The sequence below is a fragment of the Eupeodes corollae genome, chromosome 3 (genome assembly GCF_945859685.1).
Source record: "Eupeodes corollae chromosome 3, idEupCoro1.1, whole genome shotgun sequence".
Classification (NCBI taxonomy): domain Eukaryota; kingdom Metazoa; phylum Arthropoda; class Insecta; order Diptera; family Syrphidae; genus Eupeodes; species Eupeodes corollae.
The window spans coordinates 72,592,530-72,619,788 of record NC_079149.1 but is presented as its reverse complement, the minus strand read 5'-3'; the positions used below and the strand labels follow the sequence as shown (position 1 = coordinate 72,619,788).

Here is a 27,259-nt window from a genome sequence, read left to right as displayed (position 1 = left end):
TTTTCAGATCTGCTTAACACTGCTGCCATTTGGATCACAGACACAACAAAATTCCAAATTGATGGAAAAGGTGCAGAAAGAGGCTTTGTCTGGGTCAAAACTGGAAAACTTACAATAGTAAGCATATATTTTAGCCCAAACGACAGGATCGAAGAATTTCGCAAAAAACTGGAGGATTTGGAGGATTTTCTGAACGAGACTCGTGGAGATGTTCTAGTCGCAGGTGATTTCAACGCCAGAGGTCAAGAGTGGGGAATGCCAACTACAGACTCTCGAGGAAGGCAAATACTCGAGATGGCCGCTAGACGTGGACTATACGTAGCTAACGTAGGAAACACCCCCACCTTCAGGAGACCAGGACACAGAGGCACTATTCCAGATGTTACCTTTGCGACGGGCACCGCATTCGCAAAAATTAAGAACTGGAGAGTAATCGAGGACTATACAGGTAGCGACCACCAGTATATCGTTTTCGACCTGGAGGAAAACCAACGAGTCCCAAACCTACGTCACCAACCACGGGCTCCAAGGTGGAACCTAAACAGACTAGACGCGGATGTTTTCACGGGAGTGATCGAGGAAGGGGCAGACGCTGTACTGCAAGTAGAAGGACCTGCTGAAACCAAGGCTGAAGCTACGATGCAACTAATTCGGCTCGCCTGCGACTCCTCAATGCCCCGAACAACAAGAGGTGTCAACAGAAACAGAAATCCAGTGTACTGGTGGACAGAGGAGATAGCTGCATTACGCCGGAGATGTTTACAACTTCGACGCATAGTCACCAGGGGGAGGAGGAGAAACGCTGAAACTATGGAGGGCGCCATAGCGGAGTTCAGAACCAAGAGATCCGAGCTCAAGAGGGCCATCAATTCGAGCAAGAGAGAGAAATGGGAGGATCTCCGCCGTGATGTCAATACTGACCCCTGGGGACTAGGCTACAAGATTGTTACGCGTAAACTAGGAGCTCAGATGACACCCCCAGTCCTAAGCGAAGAAAAAATGGAGCTCATTGTTGGAACACTATTCCCAACTCATCCTGTCAGACCACCTGACAACACACCGGTCCAAAGACAGGATATCCCACTTTTTAGCGAGGAGGAGTTGAGAATAGCTGTGCAGTCATTGCAAAAACGAAGAGCTCCTGGCCCCGATGGAATCCCCGCAGAAGTCCTGAAGGTGACTGCCAAAGCATGTCCACAATTACTTCTGAACATGTTCAACAACTTTCTCATAGAAGGCGTCTTCCCGAAGAGATGGAAGAAACAACGGCTGGTGCTCATCAGCAAAGGCAAAGGAGACCTAGATTCACCATCGGCATACAGACCGCTGTGCATGCTAGACACAGCAGGAAAACTCTTGGAAAAGCTTTTAAAACCGAGGCTTTTAGCTGCAGTACAAGCATCGGGCGATCTATCAGAGAGACAGTACGGTTTCCGGAGAGGCCGCTCTACCATAGGAGCAATACAAGAAGTAGTACACGCCACCCAAATTGCCCAACAAAGAAACCACTACTCGAAGGAGATCGTCTTGCTGGCAACGTTAGATGTACGAAATGCCTTCAACTCGGCCAGGTGGAGTGATATCCTACATGCACTGGAACGGAGATTCCACGTACCTGCCTATCTTCTACGGATGACGAAGGACTATCTCAGGGACCGCGAGCTGATCTACGAGACCGCAGAAGGTCCGCGAAGGAAAGAAATCACATCTGGTGCAGCGCAAGGATCAATTTTAGGACCAGACCTTTGGAACATCTCCTATGATGATATCCTTCGCATGGAGATGCCTGATGATGCCTTCCTGGTTGGCTATGCTGTCGCCGCGGTGATTACGGCACGAGACACCGATAGCGCACAAAGAAAGCTAAACCAGGTCATGCGACGAACAAATTCATGGATGGAAGAGCATGGACTCAGCCTAGCCACGGAAAAAACAGAGATAGTTCTTCTGACGAGGAAAAGGATTCCTACACAAATTGACTTCCAAATCGGGAACGAAGTGATAAGAAGCAGTCCGACAGTGAAGTACCTGGGATTGAGGCTCGACACAAAGCTAACCTACTGGCAACAAATAAAGGCAGCATCGGAAAGAGCATCAAAAACTACCACTTCACTCAGCAGACTGATGGCGAATGTAGGGGGACCAACGGCCAGTAAGCGAAGGCTACTGATGGCGACAACCCATTCCATACTTCTGTATGGCAGCGAAATATGGGCGGACGCACTTAAGCAAGAGAAGTACCGTAAACAGATGGCGGCAGTGCAAAGACGCGGAGCTCTCCGTGTGGCAAGCTCTTATCGAACGGTATCAGAACCAGCTGTCCTTGTAATCGCTGGAGTGACCCCTATCGATCTCCTAGCAATGGAAAGGAAGTACGTCTACGACAAAAAGGCGGAAATGGGAGTGGAAGCGGCAGCCGAGCAGGCTAAGCAGCTGACCATACAGAAGTGGCAAGAGCGCTGGTGCGCAGAAAACAGAGGACGATGGACGGCGAGGCTGATCAGAAATGTGGCAGAGTGGAAGGATCGGAAACACGGCGAGGTTAATTATTACGTCACCCAGTTACTCACCGGACACGGTTACTTCAACGCATTTCTCCATAAGATCGGTAAAACGAGTAGCCCAGCCTGCCAGTACGGGGACTCCCAAGAAGATGATGCACAACATACCTTCTTTATCTGCAGCAGATGGGCAGCACAAAGAGAAGAACTGGAGAGAAACATTGGCACCATCACTATAGAGAACATAGTCGAGAAGATGCTTAATAGCCAACATAACTGGAACTTGATTAGTACATACACGCATCAGCTCCTCAGAAACAAGAAAAGAGAAGAAGAACAGTTCCGCGTTCCTAACCTTTCCTAACCTATTAATCTACTAACCTAACTAAATCTAACCAAACCACCTTGAACTAACGTAACCTAACTTCACCTAATAAAAGACTAATCTAAACTAACGAAACCCAACTAATTTAACCTAATCCTTACATAACCTTCCTAACCTAACCCTTCCTAACCTAGGAACGAAGTAAGCAGAAGAAGAAAAGATCCTGCTAAAAGACGTGAGCCCAGAATGGGCTGTACAACAGGACCCCCTCTTGAAGAAGTGCAATCCCGTAGTCCCGAGGGGGGGATCTTCGAGACACTTTTGGAGGTTTAGCCGGTATGCCATTATAAGGTTTTCAAAATGTGTATTTTTTCCTTGGTGAGCCCGGCACACGGGGAGGTATGGATACCTCCTTATGGTGCGTAACGCATTCCTCCACAAGTAAAGTAAAAAAAAAAAAAAAAAAAAAATTATTATTATTATTATTATTATTATTATTATTATTATTATTATTATTATTATTATTGTTATTATTATTATTATTATTATAATTATTATTATTATTATTATTATTATTATTATTATAATTATTATTATTATTATTATTATTATTATTATTATTATTATTATTATTATTATTATTATTATTATTATTATTATTATTATTATTATTATTATTATTATTATTATTATTATTATTATTATTATTATTATTATTATTATTATTATTATTATTATTATTTATTATTATTATTATTATTATTATTATTATTATTATTATTATTATTATTATTATTATAATTATTATTATTATTATTATTATTATTATTATTATTATTTTTATTATTATTATTATTATTATTATTATTATTATTATTATTATTATTATTATTATTATTATTATAATTATTATTATTATTATTATTATTATTATTATTATTATTATTATTATTATTATTATTATTATTATTATTATTATTATTATTATTATTATTATTATTATTATTATTATTATTATTATTATTATTATTATTATTATTATTATTATTATTATTATTATTATTATTATTATTATTATTATTATTGTTATTATTATTGTTATTATTGTTATTATTATTATTATTATTATTATTATTATTATTATTATTATTATTATTATTATTATTATTATTATTATTATTATTATTATTATTATTATTATTATTATTATTATTATTATTATTATTATTATTATTATTATTATTATTATTATTATTATTATTATTATTATTATTATTATTATTATTATTATTATTATTATTATTATTATTATTATTATTATTATTATTATTATTATTATTATTATTATTATTATTATTATTATTATTATTATTATTATTATTATTATTATTATTATTATTATTATTATTATTATTATTATTATTATTATTATTATTATTATTATTATTATTATTATTATTATTATTATTATTATTATTATTATTATTATTATTATTATTATTATTATTATTATTATTATTATTATTATTATTATTATTATTATTATTATTATTATTATTATTATTATTATTATTATTATTATTATTATTATTATTATTATTATTATTATTATTATTATTATTATTATTATTATTATTATTATTATTATTATTATTATTATTATTATTATTATTATTATTATTATTATTATTATTATTATTATTATTATTATTATTATTATTATTATTATTATTATTATTATTATTATTATTATTATTATTATTATTATTATTATTATTATTATTATTATTATTATTATTATTATTATTATTATTATTATTATTATTATTATTATTATTATTATTATTATTATTATTATTATTATTATTATTATTATTATTATTATTATTATTATTATTATTATTATTATTATTATTATTATTATTATTATTATTATTATTATTATTATTATTATTATTATTATTATTATTATTATTATTATTATTATTATTATTATTATTATTATTATTATTATTATTATTATTATTATTATTATTATTATTATTATTATTATTATTATTATTATTATTATTATTATTATTATTATTATTATTATTATTATTATTATTATTATTATTATTATTATTATTATTATTATTATTATTATTATTATTATTATTATTATTATTATTATTATTATTATTATTATTATTATTATTATTATTATTATTATTATTATTATTATTATTATTATTATTATTATTATTATTATTATTATTATTATTATTATTATTATTATTATTATTATTATTATTATTATTATTATTATTATTATTATTATTATTATTATTATTATTATTATTATTATTATTATTATTATTATTATTATTATTATTATTATTATTATTATTATTATTATTATTATTATTATTATTATTATTATTATTATTATTATTATTATTATTATTATTATTATTATTATTATTATTATTATTATTATTATTATTATTATTATTATTATTATTATTATTATTATTATTATTATTATTATTATTATTATTATTATTATTATTATTATTATTATTATTATTATTATTATTATTATTATTATTATTATTATTATTATTATTATTATTATTATTATTATTATTATTATTATTATTATTATTATTATTATTATTATTATTATTATTATTATTATTATTATTATTATTATTATTATTATTATTATTATTATTATTATTATTATTATTATTATTATTATTATTATTATTATTATTATTATTATTATTATTATTATTATTATTATTATTATTATTATTATTATTATTATTATTATTATTATTATTATTATTATTATTATTATTATTATTATTATTATTATTATTATTATTATTATTATTATTATTATTATTATTATTATTATTATTATTATTATTATTATTATTATTATTATTATTATTATTATTATTATTATTATTATTATTATTATTATTATTATTATTATTATTATTATTATTATTATTATTATTATTATTATTATTATTATTATTATTATTATTATTATTATTATTATTATTATTATTATTATTATTATTATTATTATTATTATTATTATTATTATTATTATTATTATTATTATTATTATTATTATTATTATTATTATTATTATTATTATTATTATTATTATTATTATTATTATTATTATTATTATTATTATTATTATTATTATTATTATTATTATTATTATTATTATTATTATTATTATTATTATTATTATTATTATTATTATTATTATTATTATTATTATTATTATTATTATTATTATTATTATTATTATTATTATTATTATTATTATTATTATTATTATTATTATTATTATTATTATTATTATTATTATTATTATTATTATTATTATTATTATTATTATTATTATTATTATTATTATTATTATTATTATTATTATTATTATTATTATTATTATTATTATTATTATTATTATTATTATTATTATTATTATTATTATTATTATTATTATTATTATTATTATTATTATTATTATTATTATTATTATTATTATTATTATTATTATTATTATTATTAGTATTATTATTATTATTATTATTATTATTATTATTATTATTATTATTATTATTATTATTATTATTATTATTATTATTATTATTATTATTATTATTATTATTATTATTATTATTATTATTTATTTTCCACTTATCTTTTAAATAATATACAATTTGTTGTAAGATTGTGGACTTGGGATATTTGTCGTGTGCCGGAAATGACATTATGTAAATAAATGTAAATTAATTTAGACATACATATATGAATCAATATGATATATTAATTAAGTTATAAATTCGTTTCATAATAAATTAGGTTTTAAATAACAATTTTGCATGAATTCAATTTAGACGTGATTTGAAACACCATTTTATTTTTTCAACTTTTTAGGCTTAACATTAATTTTCATAAATTCCATAAATACACAATTTTTGAATGATTTGTGTTTCAAAGTGCAAATGATGTCAAAAACTATTTTAATATGAAAGTGCAAGCTTACATAGAATTTGTACACTTTTGACCAAACCTCAGCACCATTTAATAACCCATACAATCTTTAAATAGATATTATGCTCTCTTCAAAAAACATTCTTCTTATTTCCTGCAAAATAGGACATACAGCAATGAAATGATGGACATTTTCTAGTTCTCTTCTATTGCATAGATGGCATATTTCCTGCCGATCTATTCTTTTTGAGATAAAGATTAAATTCAATAGTTCAACTCTTGCTTTGAAAATAAGACTTATTTTTTCGGCAGAGAAATTTAAGTTGAAATATCCTACATTTGTCTGCAATCGATGGTTGAAGCTTTGCTAAGATGCTAGTTAAAATATTTTCATCTATTTTCGCAATAAGAAGTGAAAATTGATCAAGCCTCTCTGAAATGTTGTCTTCTGAAATCGAGAATGTGCAGTTACATGTATTAGCCAGTTCTTTTCACTCTTTAAAAGGTGATGCATTCGATCGTAGTGCTTTAGCCATTATTTGTTTATGTAGATTTGAATCATTTCTACACATGATTTTAATACAGTAATCTACATTTTGTTTAAGACTTTTTATACGTTGGAGTGGAGTTGACAAAGGTAACTTGAACATTCGTTTAAAAAAATTTCTTTGAATTACCTCAAACTCTTCGAATTGAGTAAAACCAAATACTTCACTACCATATAGTTGCATTGAATACTTTGAATTTCGTGGCATTGCAAACGTTTATATTTCCGAAGAATTTCGGCCACATTAAGTTGAGTGCTAGTTTAGCTTCGCTGCATTTTTCTTTTGCATGTTTTGAGAAGGTTAAATTGTATGTTAATAAAGCAAATTCATTTACTGTTTCGAGGCGCCCGCTCGTTGCCAATCTTCCAAAATTCCTCTGGCTTTCTTCTGCTCATTCGTTTTTCAAAAATCATAACCTTTGTTTTTTGTATGTTAATACAGAGATTCCACTTGCTGCAGTACGCCACTAGTTTGTTTATTTGATGCTGTAGTATGTAGGGATTTTCAGCTATAACACCTCCAGGTAGAATGGATGAAACTTCATCTATAAATAAGGAAAATAAAAGAGGGCTCAAGATGCATCCTTGCGGAAGACCTGAAGAAGTTGCAAGCCACTCAGATATATTTAATCCATCCCATACAGCAGCGGCAGATGTTGAGAGAAAATTCAAGTGTAACAGTAGGAATTTTCTTGACATACCCATGTTCGAGAGTTTGTAAAATAAAGCTTGTCTGTTAATAGTGTCAAAAGCTGCTTTAAAGTCGACAAAGCATTCGTAAATTTTTTGTTTTTTTCGATATAATTTCTTACGATACTTGTCAATGCATAAATTTGATCAATAGTAGAAAAACATTTACGAGAGCCAGCTTGGAAGACGCTTAATTTTTGTGTGTTTTCGATCCACCCAACTAATCTATTATAAAGTATCGCATTGAAAACTTTTCGAAGGGAATTTCCTCTATGATTTTCGGCAATTTTTGTAAATAACATTTACAACAGCTTTTGTAAAATTCTGGGGTACATAACTGTTCTCATATAGTGAGTTGTAAAGGTCGAGGTTATATTCTTTGAATTCTCTACTACTGAGTTTGAAAAATTCAACAGGAACTCCATCAACACCAGACGCTTTATTGTTTCTTAACTGTTTTAAAATCAAGTTCCATTGGTGTTATATGAGTATCGATTTCGTCAACTTCAGTATTTGGAAGAGAGAAGCTGAAAGTGTGAAGATTCCCTAGCTAGAGTTTCAGCGTCAAGAGTTTTCTTCCAACTTCTTTTCACATCGGTTACTTCTTTTACAATATCCCACAATTCTTTTGAATCATTGCTATGAAACAATTTATTTGCTAGGTCCTTGTAGTAGAGAGCTTTCTACATTGTACATGGTGATTTGTACTCCTTGTTTGTTCGTAAATAGTTTTTGAAAAGTAGAATATTTGAAGATCTGAATAATTTTAGGTATTTGAACGATTGCATTCGAATTTTGTGACAGTCCTTGTCATACCACTTAGTCTAAGGAGTAAATGTTTTATATCTATCATTAAGCTTTTTTCCCTTTCATCCATTGTAGCTTTCGAGTCTCGATTAAGGAGATGTAAATTTTGGCTTAATTGATAATGATACTGTTCTATATTCCTGTCTTTCCATTTGTATTTTCGGACAAATTCAGACATTAATTGGCATGTATATATACATACAATTGAATAAAAATAAAACGTCATTCAGTGCTTGTAGAATTTTAGCCTAATAGGGGTAAAATAGGGAATAAAAGTTTTTGATTGATTACGGCCCAGAAAATATTGTTCGGGAAATTAAAAAAAAAAACCTTGAAAATTTGTACTTTAATTTTTGTTTAGAATTAAATTTTAGACTAGAATTCCTTTAAGAACCTAGTTTGACTGAGATAAGCTCTAGGCTACGCTTAAGATTTTCATGTATTGAAAGAACAAATTTAATGGGTATAATTAAAAAATTGTTTTTGGATTTTGTTTAAACTATACTTTGAATTACTTAACTTACATTTGCATATACATAGCTTCAGCAGTTTTCTTAAAAAGATTAAGTCCCAATTGAAAAAAAAAGTATTGTAATCGGTCTAGTTTGTTAAGTTTTTTTTTGATTCTTTAAGGTCCCTTTAATCTAAGTCCACAATTTTGTTAGGAGAGGTATGTATATGCTCGTCTGTTGCTATCTTTGTACGTTATAAAAAATTGATATGCATCTTATTATAAATAAAAAATGTCATATTTTTTTAATTTCGAATATTTTAAGAACGAGCTTTAAAATCATCAACACATTTTTCTTTTCTCCAAATAACAAAATACTTTTATTTAATTTTAGTTGTTTAATTATAAGATTTTTTTTTAAAGAAACATTATTTTTGTTCAATAAATGGGAACTTTGCTCATATCAGACAATATCAGGTACAAATATTCACCCTACTTATACATTATCTTGTATCTACTTACGCATATTAATCCTTGAATAACTCTCCACCAAATAAGTGCTCTATAGTCCCAGTAAGAAATTATTGGAATAAAAAAGCACATCCAGCATCCTGTTGCATTAGATAAACCAAATACTATTTTAGTCCCGAATTTTTTTGCGAGTATTCCACCTGGTATTTGAGTAACCCAGTGGGCCCAAAAAAAAGCCCCGAGAACCAGCCCTTGTTGATATTCATTCCACTCAAATCCTAATTTATTATATTCAATCTGAAAATATAATATGCAATAGTATTAACAGGGAATAGATAAGAAAAATAAACTTTGACGTAATTGTTTTTTTAAGGGATAGTTATCACAAATATCGACTCTTTTTAGTTTAGTTTATTGATTTACAAGTTGAAAAAAGAGATTGGAACTTTCCAGTCAACAAGCACAAATACCGAACTAAATTGTCACTTCGGAGCATGTGTTAATATTATTCCTCCGGTAAAATGTTGGTTAACGACGCGAAGTTCTTGTCATAATATTTGTCTTTCAAAATTACTCCGGTATAGAATTAAATATACACAAAAGAGGTAGGCCACTTTAAAAACAAGAAGAATCCAAATATAAGAACTGCATTGCATTAAAACTTACATCAAATAAACGTAGAAGGTATTTTTCTATTGAGAATGTTTCAATTTTTTTATAAAATGTTTGGTTCACATATTTAACTGTCAAATTGTTCAGTTCAACTGCATTGCCTGACCACTTGCTAGGTAAGGAATTAGTTGAATTCAAATTGTGACTCTCTAATTCAATTAGGCTTGCATTGCTTATGCTTGTGTTAAAATCAACAGAAAACTGTTTATTTAAAGATATAAAACGATTCTGGTCTCTGACGAGGCCGCCGCCGCCGCCACCGTCGTCGTTGTTTAATTCAATGAAACGTTGTTGTAAGTTTTTAGTTTTTGACATCACCATTTCAACTATTGTTATATTTAAATTGATACGAATCATATAATTCACTGCAAATCCTAAGAATACTAGGTACCATAGAACTGTTCGTGCTTGAACTGTAAATAATAATGAGACAATTTAAAATAGGTAAATATTTTGTTGGCAAATGTATATAAGTTACACCGTGCGTTTAAAGTTACCTTTAGGCATTTCGGAAAGATTTCATATAAAACTTTTGAGAAGTAATGTTTTTAATTTTCAAATTGATATTTTATTACTAGAAGACATCTTAAAGCAATTACATTACGTTTTGTGCATTACACTTTTTTCAAACAATTTAGAAATATCAACAGAAATGTATCAATTTATCAAACTTAACTTGTTTGGTCGTTGTTTTTATATAGTATAGTTTTATATGTTTAAGACTCAAGATTTTGTGTAGAAAAGATCATCAGCGACCATTGAATTTCAAGAGAAACTGTCACCAAGCTTTTAAAAGATGATTATTATAAAGCATATAGTATGAGGCAAAGGGGGTTTTAATCTTGATCGCTACGTTCAACCGTATTGACTTGAGGCAAATAAAATGTAGATAGGTTGGTACCAAAGAAAAAAAGTCATTTCTTCAATATCATGGCTTTTATTATACAGTTGCGTTCAGTGAGGTACCTACGCTTTTTATCAGGTGTTATCAGCGCTGAGTAAATTTGTGTCGCTCGTAAACCTTTAAAATTGTTGTTATTAAGCAATTATTATTTCTGCTTATTATTTTAGATGTTATTAGTAAATACTAATCCATTTTGAAAAAAAATTGTATTTTGCATCTAACATCTACACTTTTATAAGTACTTTGATAAAACCAACATTATGTACATACATATCTTGTTCCACCTCATTGAACATTTTATTTAAAAAGAGATAGGTATCAAATATTAAATAATGACCTTTTTAAACTGAACATCTTATCGAAATACACTGCCAACTACTAGGATGAGGCCACACATTTTGGAACCAATTTTTGTTGTACCTGGAAACTTTATCAACTATAAATGTTTGCGGAAACGGACATTTATAAAACTGAAAAGCATTTTAAGACTTGTGCCTTATATATTTTCAAAAAAAGAGAATGCCCATATTCACAGTTCGAGCGTTGTTAGAAGTTAAATTCCATCAGAAGACATGGAACTTTTACCATGGCCCTATATTCACTGCGCTTTCACATAATTGAAAAGTTTGACCTCGGCTTTTTCATAAAGTTTATGAAGGTGGCAGACAATTTGAAGACAAGGACACCTTAATCGAATCTTTTCGTGATTCCTGGGTCCAAATATCCTGTGATTATTTAAAAAGTTTGAATATTTCTCTTTTTAAAAACCGTCATTACTATCTAATGTTTAAAACCGTTATAAATAAATTTTGTTAAACCATATTTAATGCATTTTTTCGTTTTATTCCAAAATCTTGCTTGTGGCCTCATCCAAATGAAGTATTTTTATAAACTGTTTTAGTGATTAACTTTTTGATATTTTCAATTTACCCTTTAATTTTATAATTTTTTCAATGATGAAATATATTCGTAGTTATAAAAAGCCTGATGGAACCTGGACCGCCTCTCCAGCCGAATCTCTTGAACTACTGATGAAGACGCACTTTCCGGGTTGCGAGAGTGATAACCACGAATCGCTTGAAACCATAGAGCTAAACGTAGCTCATATGGAGCAAGTCAATTCCGTTATAACCAGAGAAAATATTTTGTGGGCCATCAATACTTTTTCTCCATATAAATCCCCAGGCATGGATGGCATACTGCCAGTTATGCTTCAAAAGTTGCATGATGTGGCAGCTCCATGGCTGGAACAAATTTTCAAAGGATGTCTCCTTCTCAAACATGTGCCCATGTCGTGGAGACAGGTCAAAGTAGTTTTCATCCCGAAAGTGGGTAGGCGAGGTCACGAATCCGCGAAGGATTTCAGACCCATAAGCTTAACATCTTTTGTGCTTAAAACCTTGGAGCGCATTTTTGATTATCATATTAGAGAAATCCTAGTTGGACGACCTCTCGAAAGCTCTCAGCATGCTTATCTTAAGGGCAAATCTACGGAGACTGCCCTCCATGAGGTAGTGCATACTGTAGAACAAACAATCCATTATAAAGAATTTACTCTTGGCACCTTCCTAGACATAGAAGGTGCTTTTAACAACGTCCTTATAGAATCCATAGAAGAATCGCTCATTAAGTTCGGTGTAGAAGACTTCATTCGAGAATGGATTATTTCCATGCTCAGTGGTAGGAAGATTCGAGCCTCTCTAGGCAATACAATCGCAACAAAACGCGTGAGTAGGGGAACACCCCAGGCTGGTGTTCTTTCGCCTCTTCTTTGGCTTCTGGTCATGAATACAATTCTCGTTAAATTAGAGAGATGTGGAGTGAAGGCGGTAGCCTACGCGGATGAATTGGTGCTATTGGTGTGAGGAAAGTACACCTCTGTGATTAGTGAAATCACGGAGTCAGCTTTGAAGAAAGTTAGCAACTGGGCCACTGTGGGCTAGGAGTTAACTAAAGTAAGACTGAACTTTGGTCTTTACCACCAAAACTAAAGTACCGCCCTTCACGCTACCTCGACTCAACGGTCAAATCCTATCATTGTCTTCCAGGGCAAAATATTTGGGAGTTATACTTGACCCTAAACTAAACTGGAAACTAAATATTGAAGTACGGGTTAAAAAGGCCTGTGTTGCCTTCTACGCCTGCAGCAAAACTTTCGGCAAAAAGTGGGGACTTCAGTCGAAGATGATTTTATAGACGTACACAGCCGTAGTACGCCCTATCTTAACATATGGTTCGATTGTGTGGTGGCCTGCTCTTAGCAAAGCCTATAACATTAATAAGCTAAAGAAGGTTCAGAGAACAGCTTGCGTGGGCACCACAGGGGCCATGCGTACTTGCCCAACGGACGCCTTAAACGTTATTTTGAATCTTCTACCAATCGACCTTTTTATTAAATACATAGTTTCCTGCAGCGCTATTAGGCTGAAGGAATCAAATAGCTGGTTGTCAAAACCTTATGGTCACAGCAACACTACGAAATTAATTCCTTCAGATATTATCTCGGTAGACACTGACCACTGGACTACTACTTTGAACCTTAGTAAGGGTTTTAAGGTTATTTTCCCATCGAGAGAAGATTGGGAGGATTAACTCGGCCATATCCTCATCTAAATTGGTTGAGCAATGTCGCGATGAGCTTGCGAACCTGAATATTAACCTCGGTGTCACCCTGATCTGGGTTCCGGGCCATAGTGGTATCGTAGGAAATGAACGGGCTGACGAGCTAGCCAGGCAAGGATAGGCCCTTCATAGCTCACTTGCGGAAATGGTTAACATTCCTCTTGGTGCTATGAAGGGTAAAATCTTTTCTATCTACCAAACTGAATCAAACCGAAGGTGGAGCAATTTACCCAACTGCATTATATCTAGGAAGATATGGCCCACCTATAGCAAAACCCGTACAAACGATCTTCTATGCAGGCCAAGGCAAGACATAGAGAGGATTGTTGCGGTTTGTACCGGACATTGGCCTATAGGAGTTCATGCAGAGAAGTTGGGTATCTCTTACAACACCTTTTGCCTTAGCTGTAGTGACCAAAGAGAAAGTGAAACCATAATCTATTTCCTCTGCAAATGTCCTGCTTTGGCAAACACCAGAATGAAATGCTTTGGAAAAGCATTCTTTCAAGAACTCGATGAGCTATCTGAGACAAAGATTAGAGACCTTATCTTTTTTCTCAATGCGAAAAAAGACTCTAACATAATCGCTATGAAGCTTCTCTATCAATCTATCCCTTTCAATCAAAAGGCAAACGAGTTTTTGGTATCAAAACGGCGCACTACAGCGCTAATTGGATCTCAGGCTAGGTTGCCTTGAGATCGCCATTTCTACCTACCTACCTATAATAAGCGAAAATCGATGCCAAATTTGTGGCCTCATTCTAACGGTTGGCAATATGTTTGTGCATATGTATATACTCGTACATAAGTACAACTTCACAATCAAATAAATTCTGAGACAAAACAATAAATTATTGCTGTAAGGGTATTATTTTTTCTACTGCATATGTATGTATAAGATCTAATGTACATATGCACATTTTACACAAAGTTATATTCATTGTGGAGAATGCTTAGATTATACCATCATCATGGACTTTTTTATTCATTTCAATTCGTTAAAGGCTAACTTGCAAAATGCTTTTGAATAAATGCTTAATAGCTGCTTAACATCTTATTTTAATCTAAATTGTTATAAAACATTATTTTCAATTTAAGATTCTTAAACTTGTAATTTGATAAACTAACAAGAAAAAAAAGTTTATCGAATATTTCAACTAACTGATTGAAAGGACTATGGGCACCATGTCTTGATGTGTTAAAAATTGTATTTAGTGGTCTTTGGAGTCATATGCTCGATCAGTCGACTAAAAGTAAAATTGAAACTAATAAGAACCAACGTTTATGATATTGGGCAGGTTCAGTCGACATAAGGGACTTGAAAGTTAGGCAAGTTTCTAGTATCTGATCGGCCAGCTGCCAAAAAGCTGATTGGAAAGTTATTCAAGAAAAATGTTCCTAACTATCAAGTCAAGTCTACTTCTACAAAAATAACAGTTGATAATGTTTTTTCATTCAACTGAAATCTGAACTTTATTACTCTATGATTTATTTATTGTCTGGACTTTTTTTTAATGCTTTCTGTAAAAGGGTTCCTTGTCAATTTGGAAAAGAAATAACTAATATTTCTTTACACTACACAATACAAATCGTGGTGTACTTGTGATTTAAGACAGTAATTTGGTTGGTACTTTTTGTTCTATGAACTTAAAGTAGAGATTTGCGAAGTAAAGTTTGAAATTGAAATTCATGAGGCTTGAAAAACTAACTAGTTGCCTTGGTCAAAATTTACGTTCAAAGTATGAAGTTGACTACAAATGAAGTCCCTTATGTTGGCTGAAACTGCCCATTGTTCCATTTATTATTGCTGCTGCAAAACAAAATTGTAAATATTTTATATGTTTGTCAACGAAGGAAGATTAATAAGAGTGAGCCTTTGTGAGTAAGGGGACAGAATATTTTTACTAAACAAATTAAGAGAACGAAGACAAAAACAGGAAAAACTTTCTCTGAATCGCTTCAGTTCTCATTTCGTATTTTGAATAAGAAGGTGCCCCACTTCACAAGCATGCTCCAGAATTGGCCTTACAAACGAAACAAAACAACAAATAACTTCAGAGCATAAGGATCACAGAAATCGCGACCAAATCTCGTAATGAAGCCAAGGTCTCTATTAGCTTTTTTAACACCAAACTTTAGTGAATGTAAATTTCGAGTCTAAAATATCAGTCAAGGCCAGTAAAAGTTACCCCTTTACTTCGTTTCAAAAGTGCAACTATCAGAAAACGAATCGTACGCTTTCTATTCCTAAAACGGGATTAATTTTAGCATCCATTTTGAAATTAAAAAATCCGTTCGTAAGATATGTATAAACAGGATTTAGTAGCATGCTTTAAATTCTAAAACCTTGAGTATTCAAGCCAATAGTACGTGATCCAAATCAGTTTTCGACCTTCTAATGATTTCAGCTCTAATTTGTGATTGAATACCCTTATATTGATCAAAAGCGAGCAAGTAGGGGGATATAATTAAAGGAGTATTTACCCTAAGGCTAAATGGAATACAGCCCGGGCGGCAAAATTTGTCACCTACGCTTCAGCCCCAAGTGAGGCCTGTACGAGCTTATATAGAAATTGGGATATTATTTTGTCCCAATTTCTTTTTAAGCTCTCAATGCCATAAAAGATGTTTTCCCACCAGAAAGCTTTAGCGAAAAATTAAGCTAGAGGTTTATTGAAGTCCTTTGAAATAGCAATATTGTCTACAATTGAGACACAAAATTTAAGGTTTTCTTACAGACGTGCTCCACGAGGCACTCATATCATTTGTATGCTTTAATGTTTTTAAAGAAATGGGAAAAATGAAAACCTCTGAAAATTACAAAATTGGCCGAAAAAGAATCTTCAAAAGAAAAAACCAAATGATAATAGTTCTGTTTTGTGGCCATCAACATTTCAAAATAAATACTTTAATTCTTATTTGCGACCAGTTATAGAGCTGAATAAAACAATAAAACAAAAAAATTCAACAACTCTCCAAAAATTATACACGGTTGGTCTTGGGGAAGATTTTCAAGAAGCGTGGGTCTTATTCAAACATTTTTTGGAGCAAAGCAATACTGAAAATATGAGTTTAAGGTAGGTAACTTATCATTCATAAAAGAGAACAAGAATTGATGAAAATGTTTCCATCGTTTTCTGTTTTTATGTTGAAAAGGGCTACAAAATAATCAACCCCGAGTGCAAAACCCATAAATACGCATCCTGATATAATAACATAGTATTAGATTATATAAGAAAAAGATGCACATCGGTTTTGGATATCGCAATACCACATTCTTAAGGAATACTGAGCCAGTTAAGACATCCTATTCTACTGTTATACGATAGCGTAAAAAAGGATCAAGGGTATGCATTTTTATAAATAGGAGAATTACAGTTCAGTTATTTGAAAACTGGCAATTAACCTAAAACTACACTTTGTGAAAATAATGTATCAGTTAGACAGCAATAGCTTATCATGTTTCAATTTTGATTTTGGGCGCCTTCAAACATGGCACCATATTATGGCAACTGTACTCAAGCTTTGAACTAATAAAGATTCTATTGATTGCAGTGGCAACAATCCCTCTTCCTTATACCAGTCAGTAAATACAATTAAGTGTTCGGCGTATTTATTTTGCATTACAATGAAGAAACATATGAACTTAACTCATCTAAGTGCATTTAAATACACAAATTGAGGGATCTTTTCAAGAGTTGTTTTTGAAATGAGTTTCAATTGGTGTGTTTGAGCGTAGATAATAATTTTTGCTTTTAGTGTGTAGGCCGAAGTTGGTTAAGTTTTCCCAACAATCGCATCAAATTGTAGATTCATTTCTTGGGTTATTTAACGGAAGAGAAGCACGGTACAAATTTGATGATACTTTTGATTTTTCGATAGTGCAAAGAAAACTATCCTATTTTTTGTTTTAATTGGATAACTATGATGGTTAGTAAATTTGTACAAAATGGGCCATATTCATAGTTCAATAGCGTCGACTTTGCTAAATTAAAGTACAGTTTATATTATTCATAGACAATTTTAAACCTATAGCCTAGAGTCTAACACAACAGTTTAAGCTGTTTTTAACTCTATTTCTTCTTCCAATTTGGAAAAAAACTTCCAGGTATCCATTCCATCCAGAGATGAATGGGAAGTCAAAAACCTCCTGGATAACAAAAGCATCCATTTTCATACAGATGGATCCAAGACAAATGGTAGAGTTGGTAGTGGTGTGTACTCAGAAAAGTTTAATCTAAGCATCTCATTCCGCCTCCCTAGTCATTGTAGCGTTTTCCAAGCGAAAATGTTATCGATCAAAGAGGTCCTCTCCTGGCCTTCTGATATCCGCATCTTCTCTGACAGTCAGGCTGCTATTAAATCTCTTGACGGTGTCTCAACCAAATCTCAAACGGCCTAAAAATGGAACCGTCATGCCTATTTCACCTGAAAGGGAGAAGATAGGTATACCGATAGGTACATGTAAACTTCTGCTAAAAGAAACAGGTTTTGTGATAGCAAACTCTAGGTGGCGCAATTTGCCAACATGCGCAGCTTCAAAACTCATATGACCTTCACTGGACCTAAAGCGCTCTAAAGACTTGTTATCTCAAAGCAGACTTCATATAAGCTCTCTAATAGGTGTCTTTACGGGACACTGTCTTATAGGTAGACACTCAATACGACTTGGTGTAGCCTCAAATGACTTCTTCAGGTGCTGTATGGACGAAGAAGAAGAAGTAACAATCTCTCACCTTCTCTGCACTTGCCCAGCTCTTTCACTAAGAAGCTAACTTCATCTGGGAGACTAATCTTTTGATAATCCCAGTGAACTAGCTAAAAAGGATATCAAATATTTACTTGGCTTTATAAAAAGCTCAAAATGGTTCGACTAGTAAGAAGTAATTCTCTAGATTCTTGTGGTATCACAATGGGCCTTTTCTTTTGGCCTAAGTGTGTGGATTCTGAATCCGCTGCCACTTTAACCTAACCTTACTCTATAAAACGTCAACAATAAATAAACTAATTGCGAATATGTTGCGAGACAATTTGTTTAAAAATATAAAATCGATCTACTTAGTAGATCTACTTAAGTAGAGAATCCACCCCTTTAAAACTGTTTTTATGAGAGGAATGGATTCGATAAAAAAAAACTCCCATCTTTATTGCATTAAAACAAAAAGAAAAGACAACGCAGTCCACCGACGAGCAATTTTAAAAGTATTCTTCCAATAAAAAACTAAAATTGCATTTTAGCAGTCTTAAATTAATAAATGACGTTGCATCCTTTTTTCTTTAAAAAGATTTTTTTTTATTATTTCCACGAATTAGGACAAAACGAATGTTAATAAGCGCGGCATCATGGTCGCGAATATTATGTTATAGTATGGGGAGCTGTTACCTAATTTGGAACCATTCACATTCAGTTCTAAAAATCAAAAACGACTGCAATTACTTAAAATCTAATCCTGAAAATAAATACATTCTAAATTTGCGAATATTTTTGTCTCAATAGGATTTTAAGCAGGTCAACGCCTACAACTATACAGAAACCGCTGTTAATTCGTATTAAATATTGTGCATTTATCGACGCTTCAATGTTTCTAGATTCTAAATCAAAGGTTTTTAGAGATGCCGGTGTGTGTATGTGTACATTACGTCTATACGGTCGGGATAAGACCTATGCATTGAAAAAAAGAATATTTATTTAACGAATTCATATAGACAAAATTACGGTTTATCAAGATCTGTAAGGAATGCCCCTTCGATGCTTGACATTCTAGAACTATCCAGAAAATTTACAGAGAAAGGGAATCACATTTTACATTTCATGTTGGTTTCCGCAGCCACTGCACTGAGTATTGTGATGAAAACCTAACTTTGCTGCTATAATTTAAAAAAAGTAAAAAAATTAGCTACTGATATTTCCTCCAAAATAATATAAAATATGCATCAAAGAATAACGTTTTTGACGTTTTAGAAACATCAAGTAAACAGTTTCTTGCACAAAATAAAAGGTTTACTAATAAAAGACGGTAAAAATAAATAAAACTAAAATAAAACAATAAAGGAATGAACATAGCAACAAGTAAAAAAAAAACGTTCAAAAAATACTTCTAAAAAAAAACAAAAACTCACAAAAAATTATCTAAAAACTGTTTGACTAAAGTATCTTGATAACAATAAAGAGCACCAACGGGAGAGTACGATAACTTAGGCAACAAAGTTTAATGACGGATAGAACAATTAAAAACAAGCATTTTTACTATTGGAAGGGGGTCTATCTCCCCCCGTTTAGTTGGTAAGGGCAATTTAAATAAATATGTACGTTAAATGGAAAACAATTATTAAATTATATTAATAATACTTACAACTAAGTTGTATACATTTTTGTATAGCCAAAATTTTTGTCTATTAGCTTGTTTTCAAATCAAGTCAAAACTATGCATAGTTTTTGAAAAAAATTGTTTTAAACTCAAAATTTGGGCAAAAAAAGTTTAAAAAAGGTTTAAAGTGTAATTTTTCAAAACTTTAAGATTGTCTACTACTGTTTTTTTTAGAATTAATTGCTCTTATTTGTTTTTGATAAAAAACTGAAAAATAGATGATTTTATGTTTTCTAGTCCTTGAGAAAATTAAAAATTACCAAGAAAAAAAAATTACCCCCCCCCCGATTTAAAGGCTGTATCCGCCCGTGTACACAAAAGGCGTTCAATTATGCTTTTGTATTTCAAATCATACTTGGTGTTTATTATTAAAAATCAGGGCGGCCAAAGAGTTTTTCAGATCCACTTAATCGGGTAGAAATGGGGGACTGAAATAGTCAGGGAAATATTTGAGATTGGATGATAGCGAATTCAAGCACTCACCTAACCAATTTTGAAGAGTGCTTGGAATCTTTATCTTGCATACAATGTAATGTAATTGACATATTTTCCTCGTTATATAATATCATTACCTATTTCAAGATATGTTTTCTTGGTCATGCATCATGATTGTCATAAGTTTTTAAGATCGGTCCAACTACCTTGCTTCACTATTTTGTATGGATAACGGAAGTTCAACTCCTTTTCTTGAAACCATCTTACTTATCTTCCGCAGTCAGAATGTTGCAAAATCATTGTTGCCTTGTCAAAGTAATGCCCTATTGTTTTGAATAGCTGTGTGTGTGTATATGGTATCCTACACACCACTTAATAAAATTGTCTTTTTTGTAGTGATCATGTATTTGATGTGGTCTATGGGCAGAGGGAATAATTAGTCCATATTTCTTCAAAAATTAAGCCTACCATAATGTTATAGTCAATGAGGAAAGCTATAGACCCATGATTAATGATTTTTTCGTGTCTGAATAGGAGGATGTTGATGTGGTGGAGCTCTGCAACAAGATGGCCGACTAAACAATCAATAAATTAAATAAAAGTTTTGGTGAGCCCATTATCTCATTATTGGGCCTCTTGGTTGGATTTTTTTCGAGCAAACCCTTATCTTTTTATGTGCATTATATGTCTAGGCACCCGTCTGTTAAAAAGAATCTATTCATGAAAGCTTCATTAAAAATGCTTGCCTCTGAAACTCAGAATTAATGTGAGCACAAATAAAGAGGATTGTAAACAAGCCATTCAATTGCTATCAATATTTAGTACGGCCTAACGACTCGAGCCGTGCGAAAGGCATGTTATTATTAGGAGGTTATATTTAAAACTTAGGGAGAATTGGGGTAGTTTTGTGTGCATAAGTCACCCTTTTTCTGAGAAAAGCTCTCACACAAGGTCTGTACTACACAAATTTATTTCACAGAGTAGATATACAAGCAATACTAGCCGCTTGAAAATATTTATATATTATCTCAGTTCTAAAGTTTGTAGCCAATTTTAGAAAGTTGGGGTTATTTTGTCTCTAGAAAATGCGTTAGAAACATAATGATGTACTATTTTTTAGTTTTTGATGAAAGTAACAATAATAAAAATAAAAGTTAATGATAAGTTTTCAAAACAGTCATAATTTGTATGATAGGTACTTGAGAAAACCTGAAAAGCTAAAATTAGAATTTATTCATACTAATATTATAAATGCGAATGTAAGTTTGTTTGTTACGCTTTCACGCAAAAACTACTTAACCGATCACCATTAAACTTTGCACATACACTCTTGAAGGTATTAGAAGTAACATAGGATACCTTTAATTAAAAAAAAAAAATTACGAAAAATAAGAAAATTGTTTGTCAAAATATCGTCAAATTTAGCTACTTCAACGCCATCTAGCATCATAGTAATGAAGTTTCAACTGTAATACCAACCCACTGTATTACCGACGACAATATCTAATTCAATATCTAATTCAATTGAATATAGTTTCAACTGTTTCTATTTTTTCTATATTTACCGTACATGTTACGAATTTTGAATGCTTTTGTCTGCGCATGTTGTTGCATCATGTTAGAGATCCAATTAGCTTTACAGAACTTAAAATTGTCAATGGTCAGGAATGTCAAACCTACCTACATGTGAAGCTCGGCGACTAGACTGTTAGAAAATGACAATCATTGGAATGAAACTATGGAGGAAGCTGTTCAATCGCCAGATAAAATCAGGGAACTTTACGCTGCGCTTTTATCTTTTTGCGGTCTTTCTAACCCTCGAACTCTTTGGAATAAGTACAAAGAATACATGGCTGAAGATATTTTACATCAACTGCAGCAAGTACATTACTTTCAATGAACACGTCTACAATAAAACGCCAGCTACAATCGAAAACAAGGTTTTTACGATCAAATCAAATCAAATGGGGTGGCGCAACAGTCCGTTGTGAACCAGGGCCTAGTGACTTACAACTCTCAACCATTCCTGTGTGCGAGTAATGTTGTCAGGAATGGAGGGGACCTACAATTTTATGCCGAATCCGAACGGCTAGTTTGAGAAAGCACTTTTTCATGACAAGAATTACTCTTGAAGGATTTGTCAATTCCTCGCAAGAGGCAGTACCCGCGAAAATTAATTTTTTTAAATTAAGGTGGCACAGGCAGGGATTGAATCCAAGACCCCTTGCATGACAGTCCAACGCACTAACCATCATGCTACGGGTACTACTAGGTTTTTACGATGGTTGGAAAAAAATTAGATGATTTTGGAATGTCCAGTCCAGCCCTCGAAGAGACAATGTGGATGATTTTGATAATGAAATTGCACGAGAGCTAGATTATGATTTCCTAGCACTGCAACATCAAGTGGCAGAATTAGTCCCTCAATTACTTCCAGAGCAAAATCATGTTTTCCATCAAGTTTTACGTAAAATAGACTCCGGCAGTGGTCGACTCTTCTTTCTTTAGAATTCAGAATTATTTATTTTTGTTACGGTGAAATATATTTTAACATTTGTTGTTGCATTTCAATAAGCATATATTAAGGTGTTGAAACTTCATTGTCTGTAGTAATTTTTAAAAATTGTTGATCTCAGCCATGCAATAAAATTTAGTTATTATATTGACTCATTTCTATTATTATACCCTTACCCTTTATCTCTCATATACTTATTTAATTTCTCCACTGCGGGCGAAGCAGCGGGTAAAAAGCTAGTAATGAATAAAACAATGTATAAAGTAAAACTAATTATTTATAACATCAAACTAATATGCAACATACAAACTGATTTAATTCGATTACTTCATTGGGTCGTGAGATATTTCGGGGTCAACCAAAATTTTAACTTTTTTTTAATCCTTTGGTAAAAACACCATCCCTAACATTTCCTTGTGAGTCTTTTCTGCATACCTCGATGTAATTATTTGTTAAACAAAATTTATTTATAACCGTTTTATCTGATAGTTCTTGATATGGCCAGCGATGAACGAGCGAACGTATACATACATACACACAGACATCTCTTTTAAACAATTGAAATCGATTACAGACTCCTTGAAATGTCAAGAAATGAGAACAAATTTAATCTGCCCAATCAATACAATGCGGCTGCTTTCAATCACGTGTTGGATAGGCTACTCATGATATGTGAATTTTTAGGGTTTTTACCAAAATCTATACAAATTGTATATCAATTTCCGTTTTTTTTTGTCCAATTCTATCAGGAACCACCATATACCAAAAATTCTTGCATACTTTTAGACTACTTTTTTGACATCTCAGCTGTTTTGGAAAAAAAAAACTGACCAAAAGGTACCCGGATACCCTATCTGTCTGAGATTGAACGCAGTCAATTACTCCCAATGGGAAGTTTAAAAAAATATGTCAAACTTGGCTTGGTAGCCTAATTTAAATTATATAAACCTATTTAGTATATGGGTAATCGTGTTTAAATATTATTCAAAAATACAACAGGTGAATAATGAGCAGTAAGTGTGTTTCTGATAATAAATGAGATTACGTGCTAAAACGTATATATAGGCAGCAAAACTTTAAATTGAAGACAGAAATTGCAGATCTAGGAAATAATCACAAAAAATTGGAAAGGGTACAAAATAAAAGGTTTAATTTCTTTTTATTTAGAATGTTAATAAAATTCTCTATAGAAATAGCAATAACTGCGGAACCTAGTGCATTAAATATCTTACTTACACCGCTAGGTGATTATGAGAATACAAATAATGCTTTATTGTATTTCTTATGTGTATAGGAAAAATTAGGTTTTCCTTCGGCTTTTTTGGTCACTTTGATCGTGGCAATGAAACAAGGTTGTTACATTAACTTTTCCCGACGTTTCGGCAGGGGTTGCTGCCTTCCTCAGGGGAACTTTATTAAACATGAAATATAAAACACATAGTACAATATTGTGGACAACAAGAATAAGAAAAAACTTACAATTTAACAATTAAATTTTAAAACAATGTAAAAAAACACTTCTAAATAAGAAGTTCAGTCTATAACTACAAAAAAAAACAAAGAGAAAACTCTTATGAGGAAACAAGTGAGCAATATACAGATGATATACTCTGTGTGTCTTGCTTGCGATTCATATTGTTTTTGTTGTTCAGGATATGGAGCGTTTCGAGTGTATATCGCTTGGAAGTATGTTTTTCCGTTTGAAGAACTTTAACACAATCGAAATCCGGAGAATGACCTTTGTCTATTGAATGGGCCGCCAATGCGGTTTTAGCCAGGTTATTGTTTTTGATGTCAGATTTGTGGTTACATGTTTCGTCAGGTTTACCTTTGCAGTTTATTTTATAAATCACATCAGTGCGTTTATCTCTGTCTATTTTGGTCTTTAGTTTGGTGAAAAGGTGTCTAATTGTCTGGTTAGATTTAAAAGCCAATCGGACATCTTGGATGTTTTTGGTGACAACTTGCTTAAAACTCTCAGCCAGTTTTGGAACGTAAACAATGCTTTTGAAGTATCCTTTGTTGTTATCCTCACTTTGTTGTTTAGCGCGTCTGCATTGTTGTTGTAAAATTAAGCCACGAATAATTGCTGGCGGGAAACCGTTGTCGCTTAAAATTTTGGTCACTTTGATGGTATTTAAATGGTGGAATCTTACGTCACTTAACGTAAAAACTTTGTTAATTAAATTGGAAGCTGTGTTGAAGATTATGTGTTTGGCTTGGTTGGACCGGAAGTTGATCAGACGTCCTGATGCTGTTGGTTTTTGAAACCAATCAAACGACAATTGAGTGTCCATACGGTGGATTTTGACATCAAGGAACGATATAGAACTGTTGTTTTCGTTTTCAACAGTGAACTGTAGTTTGGAGTGGAATCCGTTCAGGATCAATAATAAGTCTGCGACTTTATATTTGTCCATAACCGCAAATATGTCATCAACATATTTCACTATAAAATTTGGCTTTGCATTACATCCAGTTAAGCATTCGTCAAGTAAATGGTCCATTATCAAATCAGCAATAGTGGGCGAAAGAGGGTTACCCATTGGCATTCCAAAAATTTGTTTGTAGATAATGTCCTTAAACTGTAAATAGTTGTTGTCTTTTAAGCAAAAATCCATAATTTCAATAAATTTAGTTTGGCTGATTTTGGTATGTCTGCTAATCGTATCCCATTTCTTTTTAATAATATTAATAGCCAATTGTACTGGGATGTTAGTAAATAATGAAATGACATCAAACGAGACCAATACATCATTACTTTGTAATTTAACATTTCTCGCTTTGTCAACAAATTCGTAAGAATTTTTTACAGTGTATTTTGTTTCATTCGTCACTGATTGTAAAATTCTACCAACAAATCTGGAAAGCTCATAGCATGGTAAATTCAAAGATGATACAATAGGACGCATGGGCATGCTTGGTTTGTGCGTTTTTGGTAGTCCGTAGATAGAGGGAAGCTGCGCGGTGTATGTTGTCATTTTGTTCTTTTCCTTATCATCTATGTGGTTGTTGTTGTTGAGCCACTTAACCAACTCATTGTTTCGGTTTTGTAGTGTTGTTGTTGGGTTATGTCTAACACGCCAATACGTACTTCGGTCAGAGAGAAGTACACTCATTTTGTCATCGTATTCATTACGCTCCATCGCTACAGTCACATTGCCTTTGTCCGCTGAGAGAATAATAATATTTTTGTTTCGCTTAAGGAAAGAGATAGCTTGTTTGTTGACTCGAAACGCTCCATATCCTGAACAACAAAAACAATATGAATCGCAAGCAAGACACACAGAGTATATCATCTGTATATTGCTCACTTGTTTCCTCATAAGAGTTTTCTCTTTGTTTTTTTTTGTAGTTATAGACTGAACTTCTTAATTAGAAGTGTTTTTTTACATTGTTTTAAAATTTAATTGTTAAATTGTAAGTTTTTTCTTATTCTTGTTGTCCACAATATTGTACTATGTGTTTTATATTTCATGTTTAATAAAGTTCCCCTGAGGAAGGCAGCAACCCCTGCCGAAACGTCGGGAAAAGTTAATGTAACAACCTTGTTTCATTGCCACGATCAAAGTGACCAAAAAAGCCGAAGGAAAACCTAATTTTTCCTATACACATAAGTATATATTCATTGGTCAATACATTATTGTATTTCTCCATTTAAGGTTTTCGTTTGTTCACAACAATTCTATAGTTTTTATATTCAAAGGCAAATCATCACCTCATCAAAACTATGAAAAAAAACATACCATTGACATTAACATTAACATTAACATTAACATTAACATTAACATTAACATTAACATTAACATTAACATTAACATTAACATTAACATTAACATTAACATTAACATTAACATTAACATTAACATTAACATTAACATTAACATTAACATTAACATTAACATTAACATTAACATTAACATTAACATTAACATTAACATTA

General features: G+C 31.2%; 2 protein-coding genes across 2 annotated transcripts in view; both read right to left on the bottom strand.

Annotated features, from left to right (window-relative positions):
- The window catches only part of LOC129950866 (sialin), a 17,829-nt gene extending 6,496 nt beyond the window's left edge, over positions 1–11,333 (bottom strand). The window contains exons 1-3 of the mRNA XM_056062790.1: positions 10,970–11,333; positions 10,467–10,885; positions 9,852–10,097 (exon numbers count right to left, since the gene is read on the bottom strand). Coding sequence (XP_055918765.1) covers positions 9,852–10,097; positions 10,467–10,885; positions 10,970–10,979 — 675 coding nt within the window. The 5' untranslated portion in view covers positions 10,980–11,333. The remainder of the gene's footprint in view (positions 1–9,851; positions 10,098–10,466; positions 10,886–10,969) is intronic.
- Positions 11,334–24,249: 12,916 nt separating this feature from the next.
- Positions 24,250–26,462, bottom strand: LOC129950543 (uncharacterized). The gene is made up of 2 exons (XM_056062472.1): positions 25,026–26,462; positions 24,250–24,264 (listed from the first exon to the last, which is right to left on the bottom strand). The coding sequence occupies exons 1-2, from the start codon at positions 26,460–26,462 to the stop codon at positions 24,250–24,252; spliced, it is 1,452 nt and encodes a 483-aa protein (XP_055918447.1).
- Between the last annotated feature and the right edge of the window lie 797 nt (positions 26,463–27,259).

Coding starts and splice junctions, on each gene's coding strand:
- LOC129950543 (XM_056062472.1), bottom strand. CDS start 26,462: ATGGAGCGTAATGAATACGATGACAAAATGAGTGTACTTCTCTCTGAC.